Source organism: Aphelocoma coerulescens, chromosome 17 (genome assembly GCF_041296385.1).
Source record: "Aphelocoma coerulescens isolate FSJ_1873_10779 chromosome 17, UR_Acoe_1.0, whole genome shotgun sequence".
NCBI lineage: Eukaryota > Metazoa > Chordata > Aves > Passeriformes > Corvidae > Aphelocoma > Aphelocoma coerulescens.
In genome coordinates, this window is record NC_091030.1 from 6,881,863 (window position 1) to 6,906,673 (window position 24,811).

At 44.8% G+C, this 24,811-nt stretch overlaps 1 protein-coding gene and 1 long non-coding RNA gene across 3 annotated transcripts in view; one reads left to right on the forward strand and one right to left on the reverse strand.

Moving 5' to 3' along the window:
• Positions 1 to 24,811, forward strand: part of CFAP77 (cilia and flagella associated protein 77) — a 57,067-nt gene that overhangs the window by 9,655 nt on the left and 22,601 nt on the right. The window contains exons 2-3 of the mRNA XM_069031743.1: positions 23,438 to 23,537; positions 24,067 to 24,283. Of these exons, the coding sequence (XP_068887844.1) occupies positions 23,438 to 23,537; positions 24,067 to 24,283 (317 nt within the window). The remainder of the gene's footprint in view (positions 1 to 23,437; positions 23,538 to 24,066; positions 24,284 to 24,811) is intronic.
• LOC138119649 (uncharacterized) overlaps positions 4,530 to 24,811 on the reverse strand; it is a 44,063-nt gene continuing 23,781 nt past the window's right edge. Inside the window, exons 2-4 of one of the 2 annotated variants that reach the window (XR_011155562.1) lie at positions 6,175 to 6,307; positions 5,379 to 5,448; positions 4,530 to 4,699 (exon numbers count right to left, since the gene is read on the reverse strand). This is a non-coding gene — a long non-coding RNA (uncharacterized lncRNA). Of the gene's footprint in view, positions 4,806 to 5,378; positions 5,449 to 6,174; positions 6,308 to 24,811 lie in introns of both variants that reach the window. The other variant, XR_011155561.1, reaches the window with a different exon arrangement.

The following is a 24,811-nucleotide window of genomic DNA, read 5'->3' on the forward strand; positions in this document are numbered from 1 at the left end:
TCGAGTTGCAATTAATTGGTTTCCTCAGATATTACTTAATTCTGGGAAGGCACGGAGAGATGGGAAGGACAAGGCTGATCTAAACAATAATTTCCTAAAATAACATAATCTAAATAAACTAATGAAGTGATTACATAGTTATTAATCTAATATGAAGAAGAGTCAGAAGAAAATATTGGGTATATAACAATTTAGAAAGAACAGTAGAGTTAATACCGTTCTGGTTAGAATCATCATGAGGCAATCAGCATTTGTGCTTAGGGATGGATGCTGGTTTTGCAGATTAATTATATTTTCTGCTAAAAGCTGCCATTTCAAAGTGTCCCATCTTCTGCTTTTTTTGGTCTGTTGTTCATACTACTCAACTTTTCAACACCCAGATGGAAGGGGCCACTGCCTATGTGGCACTGCAAGTTTGGGGGTTGTTTTTAAAGTAAAGTTAATTTTGAATTAAGAAATGTGAAGTGAAATAACCATAAAAACAGACTCCCTTGTGTACAGATAGAATAATCAGCAATTTGAAAATATTCTGGCCCAGGGAGGGCTCTCCACAGGCAGTCCCTGTGCAGAGAGGCAGTGGGGAGCTGCGTGCTTGGGGTGCAGCAGTGCCTTGGGTGCTGTGGGGCTCCCCAGGGCTGGGCAGGGTCCCCCCAGCCTGGGGCCAGTGCAGGGAGCAGATCCAGCCATTCCCATGGAGCAGATCCAGCCATTCCCACAGAGCTCCTCTGTGCAAAGCTCACTTGCTTGCATTATCAGGGTAGAGAAAGTATTTGGCTTCAGGAGAATAAATAACTAGGCCTTATAAGTCATTAAAAATGTATTACAAGAAAAATACAGTGCAGCTATAAATAGCAAACAAAGCAACTCCTATATAAACTTTTACAATCGCTGCTACTCTGACTATTTTTCACTGTCTGGTTTTAAGTGAGTTTAGCATCTGTGATCTCTGGAGACTGAGATCCCTTGAAGCTGCAGTTCTCCTGGCAGTGCTCTGGCCTCTGTAGGGCTCCCCCAGGTTGGATGATGAGCCTTTGGTGACAGGAGCTCAGGACTGGGATGTGCTCAGCCTGGCTGAGCAGAGATGGGGGCAGAGCTTCTGGTCAGTCCCAAACTGGAACTTTGGTGTTCCCCCCCTCCTTTTGTTTTAAGTGGAAATATTTTACATTTGTGACCGTCTGACATGTAGCAGTTACTTCCATAAAAGATATCACCTCTCCCTGTAAACTTCCACAGATACAGAACTTAATACAAAATAAACTCTATATAGCAAGGCATTAATCATTCAGTGATACATCATTATTGTCTCCCTTTTTGTTATTACTTAAAATAGTTCACATAGGTAACATCAAGCACTCAGAATAATTTTTACACCTTTCTGAAGGAATAGAGATGGTTTTTGAAGAATCCAGTATTATCTCTGCATTGTGCTCAGTGCTCAGCTGAAGTCAGGGCGAGGTTGTTTTCAGGGGGAGATGAACTGCACTTTGTGCTTTCACACTTCAGTGTTAAGAGGTTTTTGTCATCTGGTCTGATTTTCTTTTTTTCATGTCAAGCAATAAAGTGGAAGAATTTGGTGGTTAATACACCTTAATGCAACGTGGCACCCACAGCAAAGAAGGTACCTCAATCTTCCAGCTGACTTCAGCTGTGTGATGCTCTGACTTTGAAAAATCAAATCCTGACTGTGATCCCAACATAGGAACTCCACCGAAACTCCCACGTGTAGCTAATAGGTTGTTTCAAGGGAAAGACTGAGCTGCCTTGGCTGGACAGTGATGAACAATTAGAGGTTGCAGGACCCAGGTGTACTGAACAAACCACAGTTTAATATTCAGGTCAGAGAAAGTAGGCCATGGATCTAAATGGTGAATCCTAATAAACCTAATAGGATCCTAATAACCCTAACAGAGCTGTGGAGGAGGACATTTTGTGCAGCTTACATCTTGAGAAATGTGATGTTTTCATGTGTGAGAGATCTTGGGTTGCATCAAATCCCTGATTGCAATGCAGTGACTCCAACTTGTTTGAAAATAAACCTGGGCACTGCAGTGGGGTCACTCACACCTTCATGGGTGTCAGGGAGAGCAAACGAGCTCTTCTGCATGGACATGCACTCTGGACTGCACTCCCAGCTGTGGAAACTGCTGTCTGGAAATGCTGGCCGAGGATTTCTTAACAGAACAGACCCATCAGGCTAATTTCTACAAAAAAACTTTAAATTCAGCAAGTGATAATGGGAAAAAGCAATTTCCTTTCCATGAAGTGTGGGCTCTTGCTTTGTTTTCCTCCTAAACTCTCAAAATCCTCTTTTCTAAACTGCTTCCCCAGCCTCCCCCAGCTGGGATCTCCTTACTCACCCCCTCCTGAAAGGCTGTCAGCATCCCACAGTCCCTTTAATTTTGGAATTTAACGAGTAATTCTAAATTGGGATGCTGAAAAACCTGTGATTGTATCTACCATGTCTATCCTATCAGATGTGGTTCTGTGCTTTCCCTGCCCTGAAAACAAAGGGGAAGAGAGTTGAACACATGGTATCCTCAACTAGAAAGGACTTTGCTGTAAGAGGATATTGAGTTGTTTTGTAAAGCCCAATATTACGCTTGAATTATGCCTGAATAAGGAGAAAGGACATTGTTAAAGAGCCCTAAACATTGACCATAGTGGATCTTCTTTCTTCCAAACCCTTCCGTGGTGTTGTTTTTGGCTGGTAATGATTTGGTATTGTATTTATAAGCCATCAGGGTAATCCAGAGAGCAGCAGGAGGGGCAGTTGCCTTAAATAAAGCTTTACAATGCTGCTAATTAAAATGATCCTTCCTCTCCCTATGATGACTAATGAGACAGAAAGAAGAACCAGGGAGGGTTAATGAAAATGTTGCTGTGAGATTCCCTATTTTTAATTGGTCTTTGTAATGTTTTAATCTTCTTTATGGTGTGGGGGTGGAAATGGAGAAATTTTCTTTCAACCTTTCTTGAACCGTGTAGCACGGGGCATTTGAAACGTCCAGTTGTAGCTTTATATTAAGTCTGTAGCCAAAGGTCTGAGACAAACTGTAGCCTTGAGATGGAAGAAGCAATTTCAGACTTAACTGAGGCCAGAAACAAGAAATGTGAAGCTGGTTTTAAGCTCAAGCTTCCAAAGCTCCAAGGGAGCATTCGTACCCTGAGGACTGGGGCTAAGATCTATTGTGAAGGATTGGCATTGATGCTCTATAGTATTTACAGCTTTAGGTCATGATGCTCTGTTAAATGCAATATTTATCCCATGAGCATGTCACAGTTCACCTCAGATGTCAAGAATTCAATTAATATTCTATTTAATAGAACACACCATGACCTAACCTTTTAATACTCTTAGTGCGTCTGAGCCCTCCTTATTAGTGTCACTTTCCAACTTTCCTTCTCAGCTGATGCATCTCCCAACAACTGGGATGGGGAAATTGGGAGCAAGGGGAGAGGGGAAGAGATTTAAATTACTTTTGGACCTCACTGTGAGGATTCAGCAGCTTTATCCCTTGTAAAACCTGGCTCACAGGGGTTTAGCACACCCCACTTTTCCCATTTTTAAGGGTTGATGTTTTGCAAGTTTCAACTTTCAATTTAAACCCACAAAAGGCACCACCAAATTTTTCATGGTTTGAGCTGATCCAGTTTCGAACAGCATTGCCCCTGCCTCACATCACATTATTGAGCTGGGGGTCAGGGGAAACCATTCGTGTGAGCAACACCTGCAGGATTCAATCTTTGGCTTGAAATTTTGTCTGTGCACTGTGGGGGTGGGTTATAAATACCCAGGGGTTGGGAGAGCAGCCCTGCAGAAATTTCCCTGCATTGCATCTGGAAACTGTCTCAGGAAGTGAGATCCCTTGAATGCACCATGATTTTACAGATCAGAATAGAAAACTGGAGGGCTCCTTCAATGAGCAAACAGGGCAGCCCAGTTCCAATGTGTGTGGTGGAAATCAGAGCCTCAGAACCAGGTTTTGCAATCCTTGTGTCACCGCTAACGAGCGACCAGCAGAAAGCCATAAAACCCAGTAAATTGTGTGTTTCAGATCATATGAATTAGAAGACAGGCTTAGTCATCTGATGGGGCTTATAGCAAGCTTTTTTAAAGAATATAATTAATTTTAAAAACTCCTAATTGGGATCTGCTTCAGACTGATACTTTTTCTACGCAAGACCTGTGTAACACATTAGAAATATAAAGAGCTTGAAAACAAATAAGTGTTTTAAATTACTCTGTGTCGTGTAGCCTTTCCATTTTGAGAAGAATTAAACAGCAAAGTGTTTTTGAAGGCAGCATTTCCCTGCCTCGAGGCAGACGGGCAGGATGGGGTTAGCACAGAGAACACCTGCCTGCAGCTGGGAGGGGGCCACGCTATTACCACCCCTGTGATTTCAGCAAGATTTGTTGGGAAGATCAACCAATAAATACAGAGCCTGTACTGCAGCTCCTTAGAGTGGTAGGAAGAACAGACATTGTGCCAGATATTTTCATGCAACTATATTCATTATTTATGCAGAAGAAGAGATATTTCAGGAAAACAGAGCTGAACCATGAGTGACAAGGTATCTTTCCGGAGTGGAGGGTGCAGGAAAATTGCACTGAGGTTGACAGCTTTTTAATGTAGAGTCTCTATTTCACTGAATTACTGCATGTTGGCATTTCAAAAGTACGAGATGACCTATTTATTAGCTGTGAATCAAACAGAAATTACATGCTAGAAAATAAAAAAGTTGTATGTTTCTTCCAGCTGGTAAGATGCTTATCCCACAGAAATAATACATGCAGAAAGGAAAACCTGGAAACAAAGGATCATCAATCACAAGGCACTAAGTTTAATGTTGTAGGACCTATATTTGTCATACAGTATTGCAATCATATGTGCTTGTTCCCTTACATGTGATGTAATATTAAATGTATGTGTGTCATAATACTTTAAAATTTCACTATCCTTGCTCTGCTTAGGCTCCTATCATGCTCTCCCTTTTTGGAGAGGGAATAGTGGCTTGGAAACTTGGCTTTAATAGTAACATGCTTGTAAATGGGCAGTGCCAAAACCTCAGGAGGAAGGTAACCAGCTACCAAACTAAATGCTAGAAACTACCAGGCCATGCAGATGGAGCATTTCCCTGTGGAAAAGGCAAAATTGGGAGGAAAAACTGCCAAAAGAGCCCACGTAGTATCCCTGGACTCTGCCAGAGGCAGATACCACATCTGAAGGAAATACCAACAGTATGTCATTTAAGGAGTGGAAATTCAGCTTTCCCTGTGAAGTTTGGTACCTTGGATCTGAACAAAGGGCCAGAAAGAAAAAGCTGAAATTGTTGGATTTGGCAACTGACATTCAAATGAAGATGGAACAATCTCCTACCTTCTCTTCCCTCAGGATCTTACGTAGACAAATAGATAAGTTACAGGAGCAAAAATGTCCAAGCCCAAACCTGGAGCAATGTCAAAAGTAGCTTTATGAGTGTATTTCATGTACCTTTGAGCTCAGAAAGGAAAGAATTTTATATATTTCCATTTTTCACTCCAAGTATCACCATCAATATGAAGAGTAAACACTACTTAGGAAAGTCCAAATGAACTTGTATCACACATGTAATGTTTTTATTTAAAAAAAAAAAAAAAAGTGAAAACCACAAATTGGCTGTGTAGAAAGAAGGTTGCTGCCAGGTTTATCCTCAGACCTGGCAGTTTTGTACCGAAACTCATTCTGGAGCAGCAGCTTCCAAAACCAGGGCTCATTTATACCCCAGTGGCTATGGCCAAGAGCACCAAACTCATCCTGACTTTGCAATAACCATGTCCTGAAGAGTGCAATTGAGCAATAACCTTCCAAAACAATTATAATTTCTGCTAATCCATCCATGTGGCAGGAAGGGGGTGGACAGCATTAAAAACTGCTCCTCCAGCTGCCTGCCCCAGAAAGAAATGAAGAGAAGGAAAAATAGTACAAAAATTCCTGTTGATATATCAGAAACCCATTAGCAGAGGCACGTGGTGGACTTGATAAAGGCACCTTTGGCTCTGCCATTTTGCCCTTCTGGGAATGTCAAACAATCTTTCACCAACCTTAAAGTCAAATCAGCTCTGCAATTGATCAGCACCACTTGGATATATCCATTTTTACATATCTATTCTATCAATGTAATTTCCAGACTTACCAATACAGTGTCTGCTTCCTCACAATAGCTGGATAAAGCATATTTTTAAATACATGCTGATCCAGGTACATTTGCAGTAGAAGCAGGGCAGTGATTTCAGCTTTGCACATTCATTCAAGTGAACATATAGGATCTTGGGGGAAAAAAAAAAAATCTATACATTAGAAACATTTAATTGACCACTTGATGTTATCCCAGTCCCTCTGTGTTGAATCCTGAATGGTAAAACTTAACACGACTCTTTTTTGCTTGAATTATCCTCCTGCTCTTGCATATATACAAGCTACGTGCTCTAATGCAAGACTCATACATTTGTCTTGGTAATTTATCTCATTTCCTTTGGAATGGTGTCCCTCAGTGGCTCAGAGAAAGTGGAGCGGTTGTTTTAATAGATTTGAGTTTTATCTGCCTCTCTATTTGCAGCAGGGCATAATAATAATAAATTATGATACTAATAAGTAGGTTGTGCAGAATGGACTACAGTGGTACCACTTCCCTCCCCCTCCAAAAAAGTAATTTATGGGTACATTCTTGTGACTTTAGGGGTGTAATAAATTATCAGGGTTCGTTTTTCCATCCAATTTGAGGCAGTGCAGCTGTGTTTTGCAAGCAATAAACTCTCTTGTTGTATTTCTTAGCTAAGCACTGAAAAACACAGTGTGATTTTTTTTCCCTCCCTTCCCAATTATTGTTGCAACGCCTGGTAGCTTCTCTGTAGTTAAGGGTTTGCCAGTGCTTCTATTATAAACCTCAATTTTCAGGGGCCTATAACTTTGCTCTTTTAAATCATAGAGGGCTAGAACTTGGTGTACATCTCTGTCAATCTGGATGCTTTTTTCTCACCGAGAAAAAGGCACATTTTTTAAGGAGTCCAGACCTCAAAATCTTTTGAGCCATGTGTGGAAGTCAGAGACACATGGATGGGAGTAGCTGGTAATGCCTGGATACCTTTTCAGCTCCTGAAAAGCCTAGGATCCCTCTTATTTTGGACACATCCTGGTGCAGCATTTGGATCCTAATTACATTTCTGACAATGTACAAGAAGGGTAGCACCACGTGCCACTTTCCTGCTGGAGGTTTGGGGATCAAGGACGAGTCAGCCAGTTGCAGGAGCTGCCTCCTTAAAGGTGATGCCCTGCTGTTGAGCGCTGGCCCAGGGTTCAGTGTGCTGAAAATACGGATGGTGTAAAGGAAACTGCAGCAATTCACCCTTCCCAAGCAGCCTCGTGCAGCCTCAGCCAACTGTATCGACCAAAATATTGTCAGAGGGTGTCTGGATTCAAGGAGAGGTTAAGAGTCTGCGTGGGCCTGGTTCCCATTCCCATTCCTGCCCTCTTTGCATTCAGCCTGACAGGACCAGGATCAAAGAAGGAAGGCAGAAAATGAGAATATACAACAGCAACACCAGAACTGCACAATCTCTGCAGCAACCTTGGAGACCCGAGGCTGGGAAGAACAGTGTGTGTCCAGCTCTGCCAGGGTATGGTGCATTCCTTCCCCCTCTGCAAAATCCTACTGCATGGGGAAAAAACCCACCTGATTTTCTGCTACTGCTTTGTCCAGGTGCAATCATGCCCTGCATGCCCTGCACAGCCTCTGCTCTGTAATAGGAAGCCAAATACCTTCTAACACAAGGGAGTAAAAATGATTTTGGGTTTCCAGGGTGCTCTTAGGGGGGGCATTGTGGCAGGGAAGGAGCAGCTCCGAGCCCCTTTGTGCAGGCTGCTCTTCCAGCTGCTCATCTCAGGCTGCACAGCTCTGCCAGACTAATGCTGCTGCTAAAGCTGCCTTCTACGTGATCAGCAATTAAGCTGTGAAGTCAGCCCCTTAATATTATGTTAACATAGTTCAGTATATTAAATGTAAAACAAGTCATAATTTTTAAAGGTACCTCGGCTTACTGAGTTTAAATGAAGGCAGCAGTAGGACTATCACAGTCATATGCAAATCACCTGCATTTTAAAGCTAACAATAGATTTTGCTTTATTGTTTTGGCATTTAACGAGTGGGAAAATAATAAATTAAGCCACATGGGGAATCCCTGGTGCTTTTACAAACTGAAGCAGTGCCCATTTGGAGAGAGAACATTCCCCATTTTTCTCCCTAGCTGCATTTCTCTTAACCCACCACCTTATTAAAGCTTATAGGGCAAAATTCTCTTCTCATATTCCTCTGGCAGCTCTTAGTCCACATTCAGCTCTCCCTACCTTCCCAGCTGTCTTTCATCCTGCCAGCTCTCTCTGCAGACAGGAAACACGAGAAGAGTAAAGACTGGCTGGGCCATAGGGAGTCAGAAGAAAGATGTTGTCATAGTTTTAGGAGGGTTACAATAGCTATTAGAGCACAGATGCTTTTTCTACCTGTTGTAATAGGGGATGCAGCTACCAGTGCAAGGTCCATGGGAGAGGCAGCTGCATCAGGCTCTGGTCAGCAGCATAATGGATCCATGCAGGATCCCAAATAGGGCCTCTGCAGCTGCCTGGTGTGACACCACCGTGGTTCTGTGGTGCTGTGTTTCCTTGGGGCTGCACAGCCAAAGGAAGGAAGGGGTTGAATGTTTTAGCAAGATGGCCTCTCTTGTTTGAAGCATTTTAAACATGTTTTTAGACTGCGTTGCACAGGGAATGAGCAAAAAAATTAAATAAAAAAAAATTAATTGTGTTTTCATTTTAACTCACCCAGCTCTTACTGATCAAAGCCCTGAGCCAAAAGTCAGGCTCAGCCATGAGGGTCATAGAATTAGAGAATATCTCAGGGTGGAAGAGACACTATAAGACTGATTGAATGGACAGGTGTTGATCTTGCAAGTGGCAGTGTTTAGCTCTCTTATCAACAGTCAGACATGCAGCTGAAAGCAGATCATATAATGGATGTTTGCTCCTGGATGCCATCCTGGATGTATCTTCTCCAGGCCATGTTTTCACAAAGGAAAACACACCACTTGATTGCCCCCACAGCTCCTCTGTGTGAACAAGCACAGCCCTTCCTTGTACGGAGCAGGGATGTTCAACACGTGCTGGTTCCTTGTATTATCTGTGAGAAATATCAATTATGCACATCCATGAATATCCCCTGCACCTGCATTCCCCCAGGAACCCTTTTACCAACTCCAAAGGATGGAGTAGAATCAGGAACCAAGGCAAACCAAGTAGGCTGAAGTGAACACAGCACTGCAGCATGAACCGGCAACAGAAAATTGCAGAGTGAAAACTTAAAGAACAGGAACATAGGAAAATACTTTGAATGGAAACCTACAAATCTCAGACAGGTTTGGGATGTGCCTGGGGATAATTCTTCAGCTTCCCTCTCATGGCTCTGTACAGTCTCCTAGAAAAGCCCCTGTGGTCTTGCCACACATGTCTGTTTTATGTCAAATCTGCTGTTTGTCCTACTCAGTGCATTTCGTCAGTGGTGTGTAATGTTTGCTCTTACATCCACTCAACATGGGGAGATTGTAGGTAGAAGGTTTGTGCAGCCCTGTGAATGTATGAAGCACTGCACAAGGATTATGGTTATTTTCATAATAATTCTCCACCCCACCTACGTTTGAAGTCAGGGATGTCTGGTGCTGAACCAGACAAGCAGAACACACACAAAAGCCCAATTAGCTCCATATCACCAAAGCTCTTACAAACACTAATGCATTAATCATTGTAGAACTAAGAGATGAGCATTGGTCTGTACTCCTGGCTCAGTTCAGTCAGGTTTTAACTTGACTGATGCTGAGGGTTACGTGATGAATCTTGTCCATTCATCTCCACTGTGCAGGAGAGGAAGCAGAAACAAAGGCAGAGCACCACACTGGCCACTCTGACCTCAGTCTGTGATGTCCCTTTGTAAAAACTGACCAAGTCTTAGCTCAGGAACAAGCACATCCTAGGCTCAGGTCCAGAGGAGCATCAGTCCTCTGTGCAACAAACACTTTCTGTTACCCTGTTAGAAAATCTGGATGTTGCTTAAAAACATGGAAAGTCTGACATGAGAATAGACAGGGAAAGGCTAAACAGCAAAGTAAGTGTTTGGTTCTGTAAGAGATGTGCAAACACACAAAAGCAAGCTGGCTCTAGGAAGAGCTTTTCAGATTACTTGAACACCTCTTTAAAAAATGGATTAAAATACAGATTCCCCCTATTATTTTTCAATAATAGAAGTGCAGCACAGAACAACTCACTAGTGCCACAAACTACTTTTTCATTTCTGTTTTTGTTTCATGCTTCAATATCTTCTTCCAGCTGCTCATGTCTCCTTTTCCTTCTCCTCACTTTGATCTATTAGTTTTCCCCAGAAATGGGGTTTATAAATCATTGTAATGCAGCCCTGGGAAAGACGGTGCTTAGTGCAGGGAGAAATACATTGCAGCTAACAGCCACGGCAGGGAGGAAAACTCTCACCTCGGAGAGGGGCTCTGGCGACAGGTTACGGATGGCGCTGGGTTATTTTATGGCTGCATTCCTGCCATCAGGGGCAGGGCCACAGGGAGCACTGCCTGCACCCCTCCACAATATTTCAAGCTTCCTTCTGCAGGCAAAAACAAACCGCCCAGGGGCTCGCAAGGGAAAGGAAGAGAGGAAAAATTGCTAAAAGAAGGGGAGGGAAGGCAGGACAGGTGGAGATGGATCGCTGGGTTCCTGCTTTTGCACCATTGCATCTTTTTTTTTTAAAAAAAGAGATGTTTGTGTCTCTTGCACCCTGAAAAGATGCTAATTTCGTGCAGGTCCCATCCATTGGCAGCAGTGGCAGGATCCAGCTCGCCCAGGAACATTTCCACCCTTTTGTGCTAGGGCTTTTGTGTTCCCACTTTCTACTTGGGAAACTTTGTTGCTGGAGGACCCCAGGACAAGGCTGACCCCAGTGTTGCTGCTTGGTGAAGCTGAGAGGTCCCACAGGAGCCCCCCCTCCAGTGCTGCCCTACTTTGATCCCCATGAGTGCAAATAGATGCTGGTTTTGTTGTTCAAGTCTTTTTGTATTTGAAACCTAAGGATTGAGCTTCTCTCTCCAGTCAGGATTTTGGAAGTTGGCTACAGTTATTTAAAAAATCATCTAGAAAATGAAGCTGGGAGCAGTGCAAGGCTGGGCACCAGGTCACTGGGTGATCTCAAAACAGCCTTTCCAGGCCGAATTGGCGGAAGGGCTGTTTTAGGGCTTGTGGCACAACACTGTGGCCAACCTGGGTGAAGGTCTGAGCATCTTCCCAGCAAGGGGAGATCCCCTGATCTTACTCCCCCCTGGGAGTAAGGGTTAGTTCTAAATGCAGAAAACCCATCATCATCATACAGCCAGAGAGACAAACCTTCGTCTGCAGAGATTTATGTACTTATCTCCTGCCCAGGAGTGCAGCTTGGATTAGGGGAACCCACTCACAGCCCTACTTAATTAGGGAGGAAATCATCATAACCTCCTAAGAGCAGCACAATCACATGCAAGCTACAGGCACTTTGAAGCACTTGCTGTGTTTTTAGGATCACCAGCTCCTAATAAGACCACCCCGGGCAGACACACCATCCTTTAGTTCCGAAAGCACACAAAAGAGACACCATGCTGGAATCTTACCTCTATCTTTAACAAAGCATTACCCCCTCCTCACCCTCTTCCCCATAATTGCCTTGTTATTGTCATTGGTGCCATTGTTCATTGGCTCGGCCCTAGAGAGGCCCGAGGGAGCAGTTCTGCCTTAGCTAAACCAATATCTCCTGCAATAACCCCCTGCAGTTTCCCCTTTGCTATCCCATGTTGAATAAATCCTCCATCTCTGTTTGCTGAATGATCATAAAGATATGATTGAAGTTTCAGATTTATGGTTTCCTTCGAATCGAGGAGCAACTCCAATAATGCCAGAGCCTGTTTGCTGACTGTTTTCTGACAGGATATACAGAAAGGGAGATTTGTAAGAGCACAACCAGGAATGCAGCAATTAGAGGGAGGTATTTTCTACACATGCAGTGCACACATATGCAGTCATGTAGAGGGGCTGGATTCACACACACACTTCCAGAGCATCCTCTGTCCAAGGATCTTGCTGTGGTTCCCAAGCACCCTGCCAGGCAGGGTGTGCACACAATATTTCACTCTAACAGCAAATCTGTCTTGAGCAGCCACACAAGGGACCCACAAGAATTGGTTGCTGGGTAAAGGAAGATCCTTACTAAAGATCTCGCTCAGCTGTGCTGAAAACTGAAGTGGTTGCTGAAGGCTGGCAAAGGGCTCTGTGTTAAGGTGGTCCTTACTGTCAGCCTCAGGCTCCATGTGCCACGAGTTCCCTCTGAACTGTGCTAATGCAATCCTCCAGATGCCCGGGATGCTCTTTGGGGAGTGCAGAAAAACCCTCTGGCTCCTATGGGAGAACATCCCAGATGTTTCCTCTGATCAAAGCACCGACACCCAAAAAAAAGCCACCAAAGGGGCACTGCACTTACAGGGAAAAGCAACTGCCTGCTGAGGACACCCAGCCTTGCACCTCCCTGCTGAGGCAACAGCCTCCCAGGGAATCTGGTGCGGGATTGTGACCTTCAAGTTGGGATAATTATCACCTCCCCAGTGCTTGTCCTGGCCTGGGTGTCAAACCCCTCCTCTCCTCTCAGCCCATCCCAGCAGCATTTAGTGAGCCATCTCCATTATACAGCGGGATCCCGGGAATTGCACAGCATGGGGCACATTGCTATTCATATTCAGGTCAATATTAGTTTTTTAATGAATAAACCACCACAAAGCTGCAGTGAAAACAGAGTTGGTGACTTTGGTGTCAAAAATCAAATCTGAACAGAGCATCCAAAACACATTCCCTCAGCCTTGCGGCCGCAGCACATTTGCTTTTCCCTGATCCACAGCCATTTATGCTCATCCTCACTTCAACAAAAACCTATAAAACTCTTACAGCACGATGCAGTCCTAAATTAAATGCACTTTAACATTGCTATATAACAAGGGAGTCTTTGCTCTTTTAAATTAATGCGTGCAGCTGAGAAGGGGACCTTTGCTGGAAAATTTATTCTGCTTTATTTGGAGAAAACCCCACCTCGTTCCACCTTCTCTGAGAGCAAAGATGATTTTGTGTGTTATAATGAGGAATTTGTAATAACGAGAGTGTTGCGTGTTGGAGTAACTACGAAGCCAACAACAGAAGACTTCTGAGAGCAGCAGTGTTTGTGTGATGTATGGTAATATTTTTCCTCAGTGCATTACAAAAGAAAAAAGCAAGATAAAAATATCTTCCATTTTCTCCCTAATTTGTAGTTTTCTGGTGTTAGCAAGGCTTATAAGACACATGCTCCCAATTAGCTGCTCCTCTTAATTTAAATGCTTCATAAATTATCTCCTGCGCTTGTGGATTATCACTTCATAATGCGAGTTAGCATTTAAATAAATAGCTGCGATGTAGGAAATTAGAGAGGTTTACAGTCTGAGGCAGCAGCATAATGAAGGAAAATACCACAGCAGCTGAACAGGGGTTGGGAGAGATGTGATGAGGCAGAGATTTTTTTTTTTCCCCTTTACCTTTTAGCAACCAAATTTGGACTGCAGCAGGGAAAATATGGGTCAGAACTCCAGCAGAGCAGGAGCCTTTTGTAATGGCTGAACACGAAGGGAACGTGGAGAATTCTTAAGCACGTAAAACGTCTGATTTAGCAAATATGATGCAATTAGGAAGTGACTTTTTCGAGCCAACTCTTGGTTGCCTCAGAAGGTCGCCCCTTTGAAAGCAATGGGGCTGCTCATGTGTGTCATACCTGAGCAGTATCCAAGCCCTTCTGTTCTATCCTTTCAAAAAAAATATGGGACTGGAGAGAAAAACAGCAGAACAAAACAGAGCTGGAATTGTATTGAGAAAATTTGGTGGAAAGCAATGAGGGAGTCAAATGTAGAATTATGGGGAATTTTAGAAAAATATAGAGAGAGAGAGAAGAAAGCAAGCAATAATTTGTAAGCCACAAAACTTCTGCCATGTTTTTAGCACCATTAATAAAATCAACCTGTAGGCAATGAGAGTTTTTAAGCATTGGCAGCAACTTCCCAATGCTATTTCAGCCCAGTTTCACAATAATTGTCATAAATGTAGAAAATTAGGAAGACAGGGCAGGGAAAAACCTCATGACAGCTCCTTGGAGGATTAAGGCTCTCTCCAGTGCTTGCTGTTCTTGCCTTTGGTGTCACTGCTGCTTTTTCTGCCACAGGAGAAAACTCTGGGCAAGATCCTGCCAGGAGTCAACCCCGTTTGACTGCCACTGAGGTCTTCAGGAGCTGAAAACAGGCACCAGTGGGCTCAGGACCCTTTGGTGTTTATCTTGCAGAGCACCCAAGGTTGAGCACTACAGCTCTGGGAAGTTCAGCTATCACAGCTCTCTGCTTGCTCACACACACAAAATGTCAAAATCATGGATTTTTTTTTCAAAAACACTGGAAAATCATAGAAGCCTTGACAGCCTTGACCAAAGTCCAGCCTTAGGCAGGAGTAAAGTTATTAGTTACCTTATTTCCTGGGAAAGTCTGACACATTAGGATTTCACAGGAGCTGGCTGTAAGTGTAATGGGCAGGGTGTGATTTTGCTCCCTGGGTTTTGCTGTTAAATTTCAGCAGGGTGAATACATTTTGCTGTAGGACAGAGCAAATGATTTGGGCAGGTTCTTGCATCAGCACAAGGCCCTCGGTGCTTAATGGGAGTTGTGCCCAACTGACAGCACGATTTGAGTGTTCGTTGTATTTAATATTCTTCAAGAGCGGGGTCAAATTGTCTCATCATTTACATCCCTACAACCCTGCTGATCCCAGGGGAACTGCACTTCCTCTGAACTCCACAGGAGTGAACATGGGCAACTGGACTGAAATCTGCTGGAAGGAGATTTCTGCCTGGATCCCTCAGGATTCAGGTGGAGTCTGCAGCTGCTGCTTCAAGACACAGTTCACCCTGCAGAGAGTTCAAGTCAGCACAGCAGGATCCTTGTTTCATCCTATCATTTTCTATTCCGACACGTAGTGTTTAGAAAGTGAAAAAGGGACTGATCCCACTCCAACCAACATCTGAAAGTTTACAGCTCTTCATCTCTCCAAGTTTCCAGGTGCTAAAAGAAAGGCTCTGGGGGCCAAACTGTACCTGTGCTCAGCCCTAAAGTGGCTCTGTCCTCTGGGGCATATTTGCAGCTCTGTTATCACTTTGTCTTCTGAACCAGGCAGGAATGGCCACAGGTGCTCCTGGCTTATTCTGTGCCTGAGCCTGATAAGCCTCGATGTCTCTGGACTATGAGCACACAGAAACCAGCTCTTCTGTCCCAGCTGCAAGGGCTCTTCAGGTCTAAGAAAAACCTGGCAGAAGTCTTGATTTCTGAATGCAGGAGACAGGACTGGAAGCCCCAGGATGGGATTCCTTCAGGGAGATGGTGCCACTCTTTTAAAGAATCCCCTTTTCTTCTGAAAGGGCATTTTAAATAATAAAATCAGAAGCTGCCGCATATCTTTCCAACTGATCTACTAATCATATTTCTTCAAATTTTATATCCCTGACCCTTGTAAAGGGATTGCAAGGAAGGCATTTTTTAAGCTGCATTTTAATAAGTCAATATGAAAGCTCAAAATTATTTAAAGCTTCTTAAATAGGATTATATTTGATTTCTTGTGGGAATAGTGAGGGATAGTCTAGTAAAGACGTTCTGTCCTGCTGAGGTTTTATTACATTAAAGAAACAGCATCCTTTTTTAACAGCAAAAACTTTATCTATTCTCTAATGAAAATGGAGATTATTCTGCACATGAGGTGACTGAAGTTGGTAAGTTCCTGCATCTTTGATCAGAGATTAGAGTTTCTCCTTGAGTGAAAGCCGAGAGATTCCTGAACCAGAGGTTTGCCTGAATTTAACAAGTTGTCTCCTTATCTAAAATATTTGAATTTTCTTCTAGGAGGTACCACAAGTGTATTGACTTCAGACAAATTCTGCTGTGAAATAACAGGTAGTTCTCAAGGCAGCCAGTATCTCATTTGCAGCCAGGAATTTAATTTGGCCTAAGAATCAGAGGTTCTGTGCTGCTGGGGAACTATTTTACTATATAGGAAATGTCATATCCAGTCTGCTCGGAAGGGCCCACAGTCAAATTCTCACTTGAATTCAACTCCTTTAATGTCAGTGTGACTTATATGAAGGCTATACTGGCAGCACTTAGCTTAGTGTGTCCTATTGCACCCAAATAAAAGCAGGGGAGTTAAATAAAAACTACCTGTATGAAGCCGAAGCAGCAGCAGGGAGTAACATGGTACAAGCAGCAGCTTCACTGAGCTGAGTTGCTCTGGACATAATCTGGGCCAACATCTGGCCTTGAGAACATAAAGGGATTTTTCTTGAAGTAGCAGATGGGGAGGTTCAAAGAACAGATATTATTAAGGATGAAACACAAAGAAAAGGTCGTAACTGCTGAAAGGGGACAGAACCTTTAAAAAAAAAGAAAAACTAAACCTAAAAACAGAGCCATTGTCCATTCTCCTTAACATTTAGAGAATGTTCTCTCATTCTCAAATAGCCCACACCCTTCTCTCAGCTGAACCTCATTGCCCTCACTGAAGCCAGTCATGGAGCACCAGCATTCCCTGGCAGAATTTGACTTCAGGGTTTGCAGCACAGCAGGTATCCCCAGGGCTGTGGTTCTCTGGGAAATGACAACCCCACTACACCCTTTCTATCTCCTCTCTGGATGCCCCACTTTTCTCTGGGAAGTCAACTGCAAAGATGGTAAAATTGCTTTTTTTGCTAAGGTGCTGTGCACTGGTCTGCCCACATTATACCCCGAGCTTCCAAAGCTGCTGCCACATCCAAGACAGAACTCTGATGTTCCCACCCTATCTGTCCATCCATGCCTCCTTTTTCCCACTGATGTTGCCTGCAGGGAGAGCAAGGACACAGAGATGTCCTTCTCCATCCAGCTGCTCCAGGACCCCCCCCATGCTGTCCCAAACCTCCCTGCCATTGTCCCTACATGTCCTCAAATCTGTCCCAGGCTCGTTCTGTCTCTTAGAGGTGAATGGTGGTTGTAGCTCAAGAAGAATCAGGCACAGGTAAGACCTCACTCAGCAGTAGCTGTAACCTGCACATTCATTTAGCCTGAATAACCCATCCCTGCTGCCAAGGGCTTTGTCTTCTGACTACAGACCACATTTCTTCCTCAGGACTGAGAGCAGGCAGGGGCTGATGTGAACTTCACAAGCTGTGACACCCTCTACAGAAACACGTGTGCTTCTTTGACCTTCAGCGCTGGCACAAAAACCTTACACAGACACAAATTTATCTTAAAGTCAGGTGCAGGTTTAATAGAGCAGGAGAAGATCGTTTTCAATATTTCCATCTCAATTACAGTCAAACACCTCGGTGAGTCTCAGCCTTTGGGGCTGTACCTGGGCTGGCTGCTCCCAGCGTGGAGACTGTCGGCAGAATCAGCAGAAATAGCACAACTGGGCAAGGTGTTGGTGATTTATCAATGCTGAAGTAATTCATCCTGACACGGAGGCGCCAAGGAGGAGCTCAGGGTCCAGCAGGTGCCCCCGAAGACCTGAGAGTTACACGGTGCCACACATCGACTGTGGCAGACCTGAGATCTGACTCCTTAGCAAAAAACATTTTTTTTTTTTCTAAAACCATTTTCAAACAGCAGGAAGAAGCAGCCTTGTTACAGAGAAAGGCAGTTTTAACAGTTGCAATGCCCTACTGCTAAAATTGTCCCTCCAACGGTACATTGTCTACTAACTCTATAAAGAGTGACTAATGTTCAGCATCCCAGAATTTTGGGGCAAACAGGATTTTTCAATGGAAAACCAGAAGGTGAATACACCCACGAAGACAAATGCGAGTACTGTGTACGCAAATACTTTCATATATGCCTGGCTCTTTAAAACCAAAATGATAGAGTTCATTTGCATTTAGATCTCTTTGGCTCCCTCTTTTCATCTAAAGACAAATCCTCACAAAGGCTGCTTAATTAGACCAAATTAGATTTCCACCTAGTGGCTTGTCATTCATTAGAAAACGCTGTTCTTTTTTTCAGTTTTGGTAATTATAAGCTGGTCTCGCAGTGTTCACTTCAGGCTCAAAGTCTGACTTGCATTCATGATTTTGTGCAGATGAGAGGAAAATTATTCAGTCGCATCAAGTCTGCCCATTTTACAAGTTGGATAAAGATCATCGCTGGAGTCTTTTATGTAATGGGGTATACTCTTTCTTAAGTCTTTAATGATTAATTGTAATAGCATATCTCATGGCAATTTTGAAGACTAAAAGCTAAGTGCAAACAGTTGGAATGCGCAGTGACTGTATCAGACAGCGGCTGCTTCCCTAGACTGGGGTTTCTGTGTTGGGCACTGTGTGTGGCCCTTGCTTGTTGGTGTTACAGCCCTGGTGGGAGCAAGAAAATGGGAAGGGGCTGGTGCCAGGGGTTGGGTAGGGAGAACCTGAGCTGGAAGTGCCGCCTGCCTTCTCTCATTGCCCTCTCTAAGCCAGCGAGGGGACGCCTCTGCTGCCGGCGTTACACAAAACGCGGTTTCTAGAGGGGAAAATTGTTCAAATCCACACTTGACACTCAAAGGTTGGTGTCTGATAAGGCTGCAGCTCCCAGTGCAGGTCAGTTGGGAGCACAGGTTAGTGGAGACTGCACGTGTAGATGTACTCTGGTTTAGCAGTGTGGCTGCCCTGTCTGGAGTATTTGTAATGAAAAGAGTTAAACTCACAGCAAGATCCTTGAGCTTTGCCGTTCCTGACTCCAAGGGCAGCAGTTTGCCCAACCATCACCCTTTTCTCTGGAAAGACTCTTCCACTGCTATAGAACACTAGGATAATTTGGTCTCCCACTCTTCTCTCCTCAGTCCAAACTCGGTTCTCTTTGCTGTCATGCATGGGCACACTGATTTCCTGCCTCAGTTTCCCCTCTATTACAGAGGATTAAAGCTCAGTGGCATGATTTGAAGCTGAATAAATCAGGGACAGATTTTGTGGTGGTCCATCAAGCAAAACTTCCTTTGGCTTTGACCTTTAATGCTTATGAAAAGCTTTGAAGACAACTGCCAACTTATTATTAATAATCTTCTTGGGAGTGGAAGTTACAAGCAGTTGGCACCAGGCAGCCCAGCAGCCACCAGCCCCTGCTAGGATTTCTTCTGCATTAACAAACCCAGATTTCTCAGGTGTGTTTTTATAACAACATTCTTGTTCTCCCTTTTTTTTTTTTGTGAGAAAAGGAAAGTAAGTTTTTCCTTACACCTTTAAAAAAAAAAGAAATCTCATCAAATTTGCCTTTCTCAAAACACTGAACATTCCCTTTCTCATCTACCTAAACCTGATGTTGAGTTACTGTCCCCCAGAGGCTTTCAGTAGCTCAGTTCTGATGTATCCCTGCACTTTGTAGCTCACTGCCTTCTTAGAGTGTAATCAAACATCAAGCTAAGTAGCAAATAAATCTCCCGATCTCATAAGCTGCACAGCAAGATCATGTAAATGCAAATGAAGGGCTTGATTTCAAGCTGTCGCGGGGGGAAGGAGGGAAAAATGCTGGGCCTTGTCACTGCAATCACTTCACTCTGCAAGTGCAGTAAATCTGCAATAATAATAGTAATGGCAGCGTGACGGGAGGCTTTACTGTACAAGGGGGTGTAATGAAAAGGGGAACAGAAGGTAGGAAGGAGGCAGGGCCTGGCAGGCTGAAAATGCACCGGCACAGAGCTTGCAGGTGTCCACAGGGCAGATCCAGAGAGGAGGGGATGGGCAGCCCCGGCTGAGTCGGAGCAGAGAGGATTCAGGGATTTGCCCAGCATCCCCTCCCAGGGAAAGGCTGCAGAGACAGGGATTAAAAATCCACATCTCAGTCTCTTTCTGTACCTCTCTGCGTGGACACGTCTCCTGCCTCTCTGAGTCATCTTTAGCAAATTGATGCAATGTGTGTTGCTGGGCCATGAACACCAGGGGATGGAACACAAATAAGTCTTGCAACAAAACCTGGACTCCTTAAAGGTTTTGCACTCCCTTAAACCTTTGCAATGCCCCCACTTCTAGAAACAGACACCTTTCAGAGCCTTCCTCTTCCTTCGCAGCAAACATTTTCCAACACTCAAACGCAAATCCAGGGCTCAAGCTCAGGGCTGCACAGATCAGAAACTACCTGGCAAAGGCTGGGGATAACTCAATACACCCAACAGCACTCACTTTTCAGCCAGCCAAGGTATCCCCACTGATCAAACACCCCCAACACTGCCACTCTGAGCATGGCACCCTCCAAACCCCACCCAGACACACCTGGTTCAACCAGGGAAATTACCACGTTCAAGGGGAAAGCATGCATCAGCCAAGCCCTTAAAGACAGTTTGAGAGAGCAAACAAAGCCTCAGCGCACATCTCTTGCAGCCCTACAAGGTGTTGATCTCTGCTGGGTGCTCTGGGAATGCTTCAGGAAAAAGTCTAGAGCTGTCTTTTCCAAACTGGCTGGATAAACAACATTTAAGATGCTGGATTTTCCTCACTGAGGTCGTAAAGGGAGAAAACTTGCAGAAGGTACCCAGAGAAAATTAGGACCGCCTGGGATGCAGAGAGAGACGGTTTTAATTAGAGCCAAGAGGTGGGAAATAAGGCAGAGAAATGACATCTTAATGAGGTTTAATGAAGTTGTCTGCTGATGGGCACAGCTGTCAGACAGATCTGTATTCCAGCCAAGCAGCTTTGTGACAGGCTAAACCTGAACACAGGGAACAGTGCTGGAACTGGGGGAGAAAGAAAAAAAAGACCTTCTGCATCAACTTTGGCTCAGTTTCCCCACTGCTTTATGACAGAGCACACCTATAATGCCCCAGGACAAACAAATGAAACCAGCCCATGAGCTGGAAACAGCATTTTGCTAATTTATGAATGAGAAAGGCTGTAATCTTGGATTACACCAAGCAAGATTCATTCCTGCTACATCCTTCTCCTTCTTTGCTTTTGTAGGTAAAAGATGTTGGCAGGCAACCAGAGTCCTCTGCTTTCCTTGATTTTTCTTCAGGCACAGATTCTCTCCATGTTCAACATATTGGACCAGATTTTTTTTTAATTAATTATCCAGCACCTTCGGCTTTATTTATTCAGTGCAAAGTGACTGTAAAATGCCACCTGATCATAAAAGGAAAGAGCATGCACTCATTTTGTGATGGAGGAAACACCCAACTGTGTTAATTTCAGGTGCTCTGCAAAAGGGACTCTTTAAATCCCCTAATTTCTCCCATTCTAGAGTTCTGTGCTCAAAGGTCTGGAAGCAGCTTTGCCACAGGTTACAAACCTCTCTCCTTTCCTGCAGTTTCTCAGTGATTTGCTCCCACCTGCCACACCTTTGCCACCATGGCAGATTTCTGACCTCACCTCCCCGAGCTGCTATCAGAACGTGATCCCAGGAAAACGCCTTTTCTCATGCTTCTGAGGAACATTACACCATTTCCCTTGTACACCAGTGACAACTAATCTAAAAATAGCTGTAAATACAGGAGGAATAGATCAGCAGTGAAAGCTCCTTTATCATCCCTGGCAGCGGTTTAGGCGCTGTGCGCGAGCTCCCGGCACACACAGAGGGCACAAATGGTTTGTCACTGCCGGGTGGCATCGCAGCCGTGGTGGCACTAAAACCCCACTCACTGCCCTCATGCTCGGTGCTGGATAAGGGACATTCCCTCCCTCTGCTCGAGGCTCACAGGAGGCAGGTGGGGAAATGCAGCCGTGGTTGCATCACGTGGCTGAATGGATGGCTTTTAGAAAGGGCTGTTTGCAACAAAGGATCTGTAGTTTCGCACAGGGCAGGTCCATAAAACTCATTTTCTGGTGAACTTGTGCTCCTGAGAGCCATGGGAATGCCAAACCTGCTTTAGAGCATCACAAGTGTAAAAGTTTGAGGAATTACAAGCACATTTTAGAGACCTCAACACAGAGCCCTCTTGAAAGGTGTCAGTTCTGGACAGGGGTTTTTAACCTTCACTCTCCAGGCAAAACTGGCTCAGTGAGAGTTTTGCCTGAGCTGAGGGTGATGGAGAAGAGCACACTGGAAAGCAGCCACCATGCCATCAGTGTACAGGGGAGCCACGGCTGCTCTGAGGCCCTGGCCAGGATTTGTGCAGTGCTGACTGGGAGCAAAAGGAAGATTTGGGTTTGGATGACGTTCCTACACAAGCAGCTCCAGTGAGCTGGGTCCTTTATCAACATGCACAGCCTCAGCCTGCCATGGTGGCAAGCTGGAGGTGGTTCATTTGCAGTTTCTTTTCCACTGGCTCTCTGCAGAAAGGGCTGCATTTGATTCAGCATCTCCTGGCCCGGGGTGTTCGCCCATGAGGAGCACCAGAATGGTATTTCAGTACTTTCATTCTCCCAACAAGACCTATAATATCCCAGCTCCTCTAACACCCTTCCCATGGAAAATAACCAGTCCCAAAGCACCCACACCTTGCCCTCAGGGCTCCTGGGGACTTGTTGCCTGACTCTGTTCCAGCTTTCCCTGGCAGGAACGAACAGCCCCAAGTGCCAGGCTCCCTCCCCTTCACTCCTCCGCTGCCTCCCTTTCAAGCAGCAGTGAGGTTCCAAGACACACATCCTGCAGTGACTTCACCATGGAGATGGGAGGGAGGAGACAAAGGGGTGAGGAGAGGTCAGTTAATCCCACAGACACCACCAGGCTGGGACACACATGAGCTAGGGAAGAGTTCATTTGAAAACTAAATAGAAATGAAGTTACTGAGCTCTAGTTCTCTTCTGTGCTATAAACTCCAGGCTCTGCTCTCCCTTCTTCAGCCCCCTTATCCTCCTCCTGCAGCATGCCTTGTGTCTTGATTATTCCCAGGCAGGAGCAGCCATGTGATTGTGCCTGGGGAAGTTTATGTCAGTTTTCTAGGAGGATGCACAACTTGGAAATGAAATAACTCAAAGTTAAGACTAGCTGCAGTCTCCCCAGCAGATACCACAGCTGGGCATCCCCACCAAAGGAGAGATTAACCAAACAAGAAGAGTTCAAGTCCATACCTATTGAGTCAGGATCCCTATTTCCAGCAAGGCTAGGTCTCTTTATAACTCAAATACAAACTTGTGTGAAATTCAGCATCCTTTAGGCTTCAGCTCCTTTTTGAACTGTGGCACTCACTTGTGCAGTGCGATTCAAACCCTTGCCAAGTGGCCACTCCTGGTACTTGTGGCTGTGTTCTGCTACAAACTTCTGTTTTCAGGGGATTTTTCTTATCAGAAAAGGTCTTTATGCTTCTCTGTTAATTCTCTATATGCTTCCCTTTTCCCTTTTCTGCAGCCAGAAGTGGGGAAGCCCATGAGAAACTGCTACTCCCTGCCAGGCCCTGATTTTACCTATGGGATGTACTTGCACAAGAGAGATGGAGGAGTCCCTGAAGGTAGGACACTGCCCCTAAAACACGGACCTGCAACAAAGTTCTAATGCCAGTAGCAACTCTCATCTCCTTCCCAGGGCTCTTCAATACTTCTCGTCAAGCTGAAAGTGCAGAACTCCAACATTTACCCACTTTCATTAATATCACCCCAACTGCTTGGTGACCAGTGATGTTTCTCTGTCACATTGGAAACTTTCAGAGGCTCACACAGAGCCCAGGCAGGGAGGGTGCACCTGCAAAGGGTGATGCACCTGGCCACTGTTGTAACTTTGTCAGGGCTCCTGCTTTGTGCTCTCAGGAAATCAGACGTCCTGAGCAAGCCAGGGTGGAGGGCGAGAAGACATCCAATTCAGATGGGATTAGGGATGCAGTGGGACAGGGTATGAAGTTCACTGCACAGTGAAGCCACGACAAAATGGACCTTAGCCACACAAGACCCCCATGCAGGGTGCACACACATCAATCTGCTTTCCCAAACAGGAGTTAACCATGATACCTCATCTTTTTCTCTCCTATTTCCTTCCATCTCCAGCCATAGGCCACTGGGACACAGTGAAGGCCAAGCCTCATATAAGGGTCCTGCCCCGAGACTTTGTCACCATGGGCCGCATGGCTGTGGATGAAGGCTGCACCACAGCCCGTGAGTTTGCTCTGTACTACAAGTTCAAGGACATTCGCTGCAAAGATGAGCGGATACTCAGATATGGTTGCAAGATACCTCCAGGCATGACTTTTGGCAGGCCAGCACGGTAAGGGGGAAGATTTGGGCCCTCCTCAGAATGAAATTATCCCTTCCTTCCCTCACACCTACTCTCTCACACCTACATCTCTCCCCAGTCTCAGCTACCACGGTCCCCAAAGCAGAAGTGTCCTGAATCTGGATGTCACAGCATCACATCCGTGTCTGATGACACTTCTGTCAGATAATCAATGACCTGAATCTAACATATGTGCCACGACACAGCCTCATTTCACCTGTGGCATTAAGGGCTTGAAACCTCTTAAAAATATCTTCAATGCCAACCCTTTAATCTAAAGCAATATAAAGAGCTGTCAGCCAGAAGATCAGCATCCCAGGGTCAGAAAATCAGAGCAACAGCATTTCTACCTCTCTCCACTGGTAGAAATACTCTGGTGGAGTTAAAGAACAGTTCAAGTTCTTTATCCTATCCTCTCCCACTTAGTTCATCACCCTGCATTGGGCAGAAATTGGTAGTAGAGCAGGATAGAGGCAAAGAAACTTCTCACTGCCAGTGCAACTCCAGCACAAACCGGTG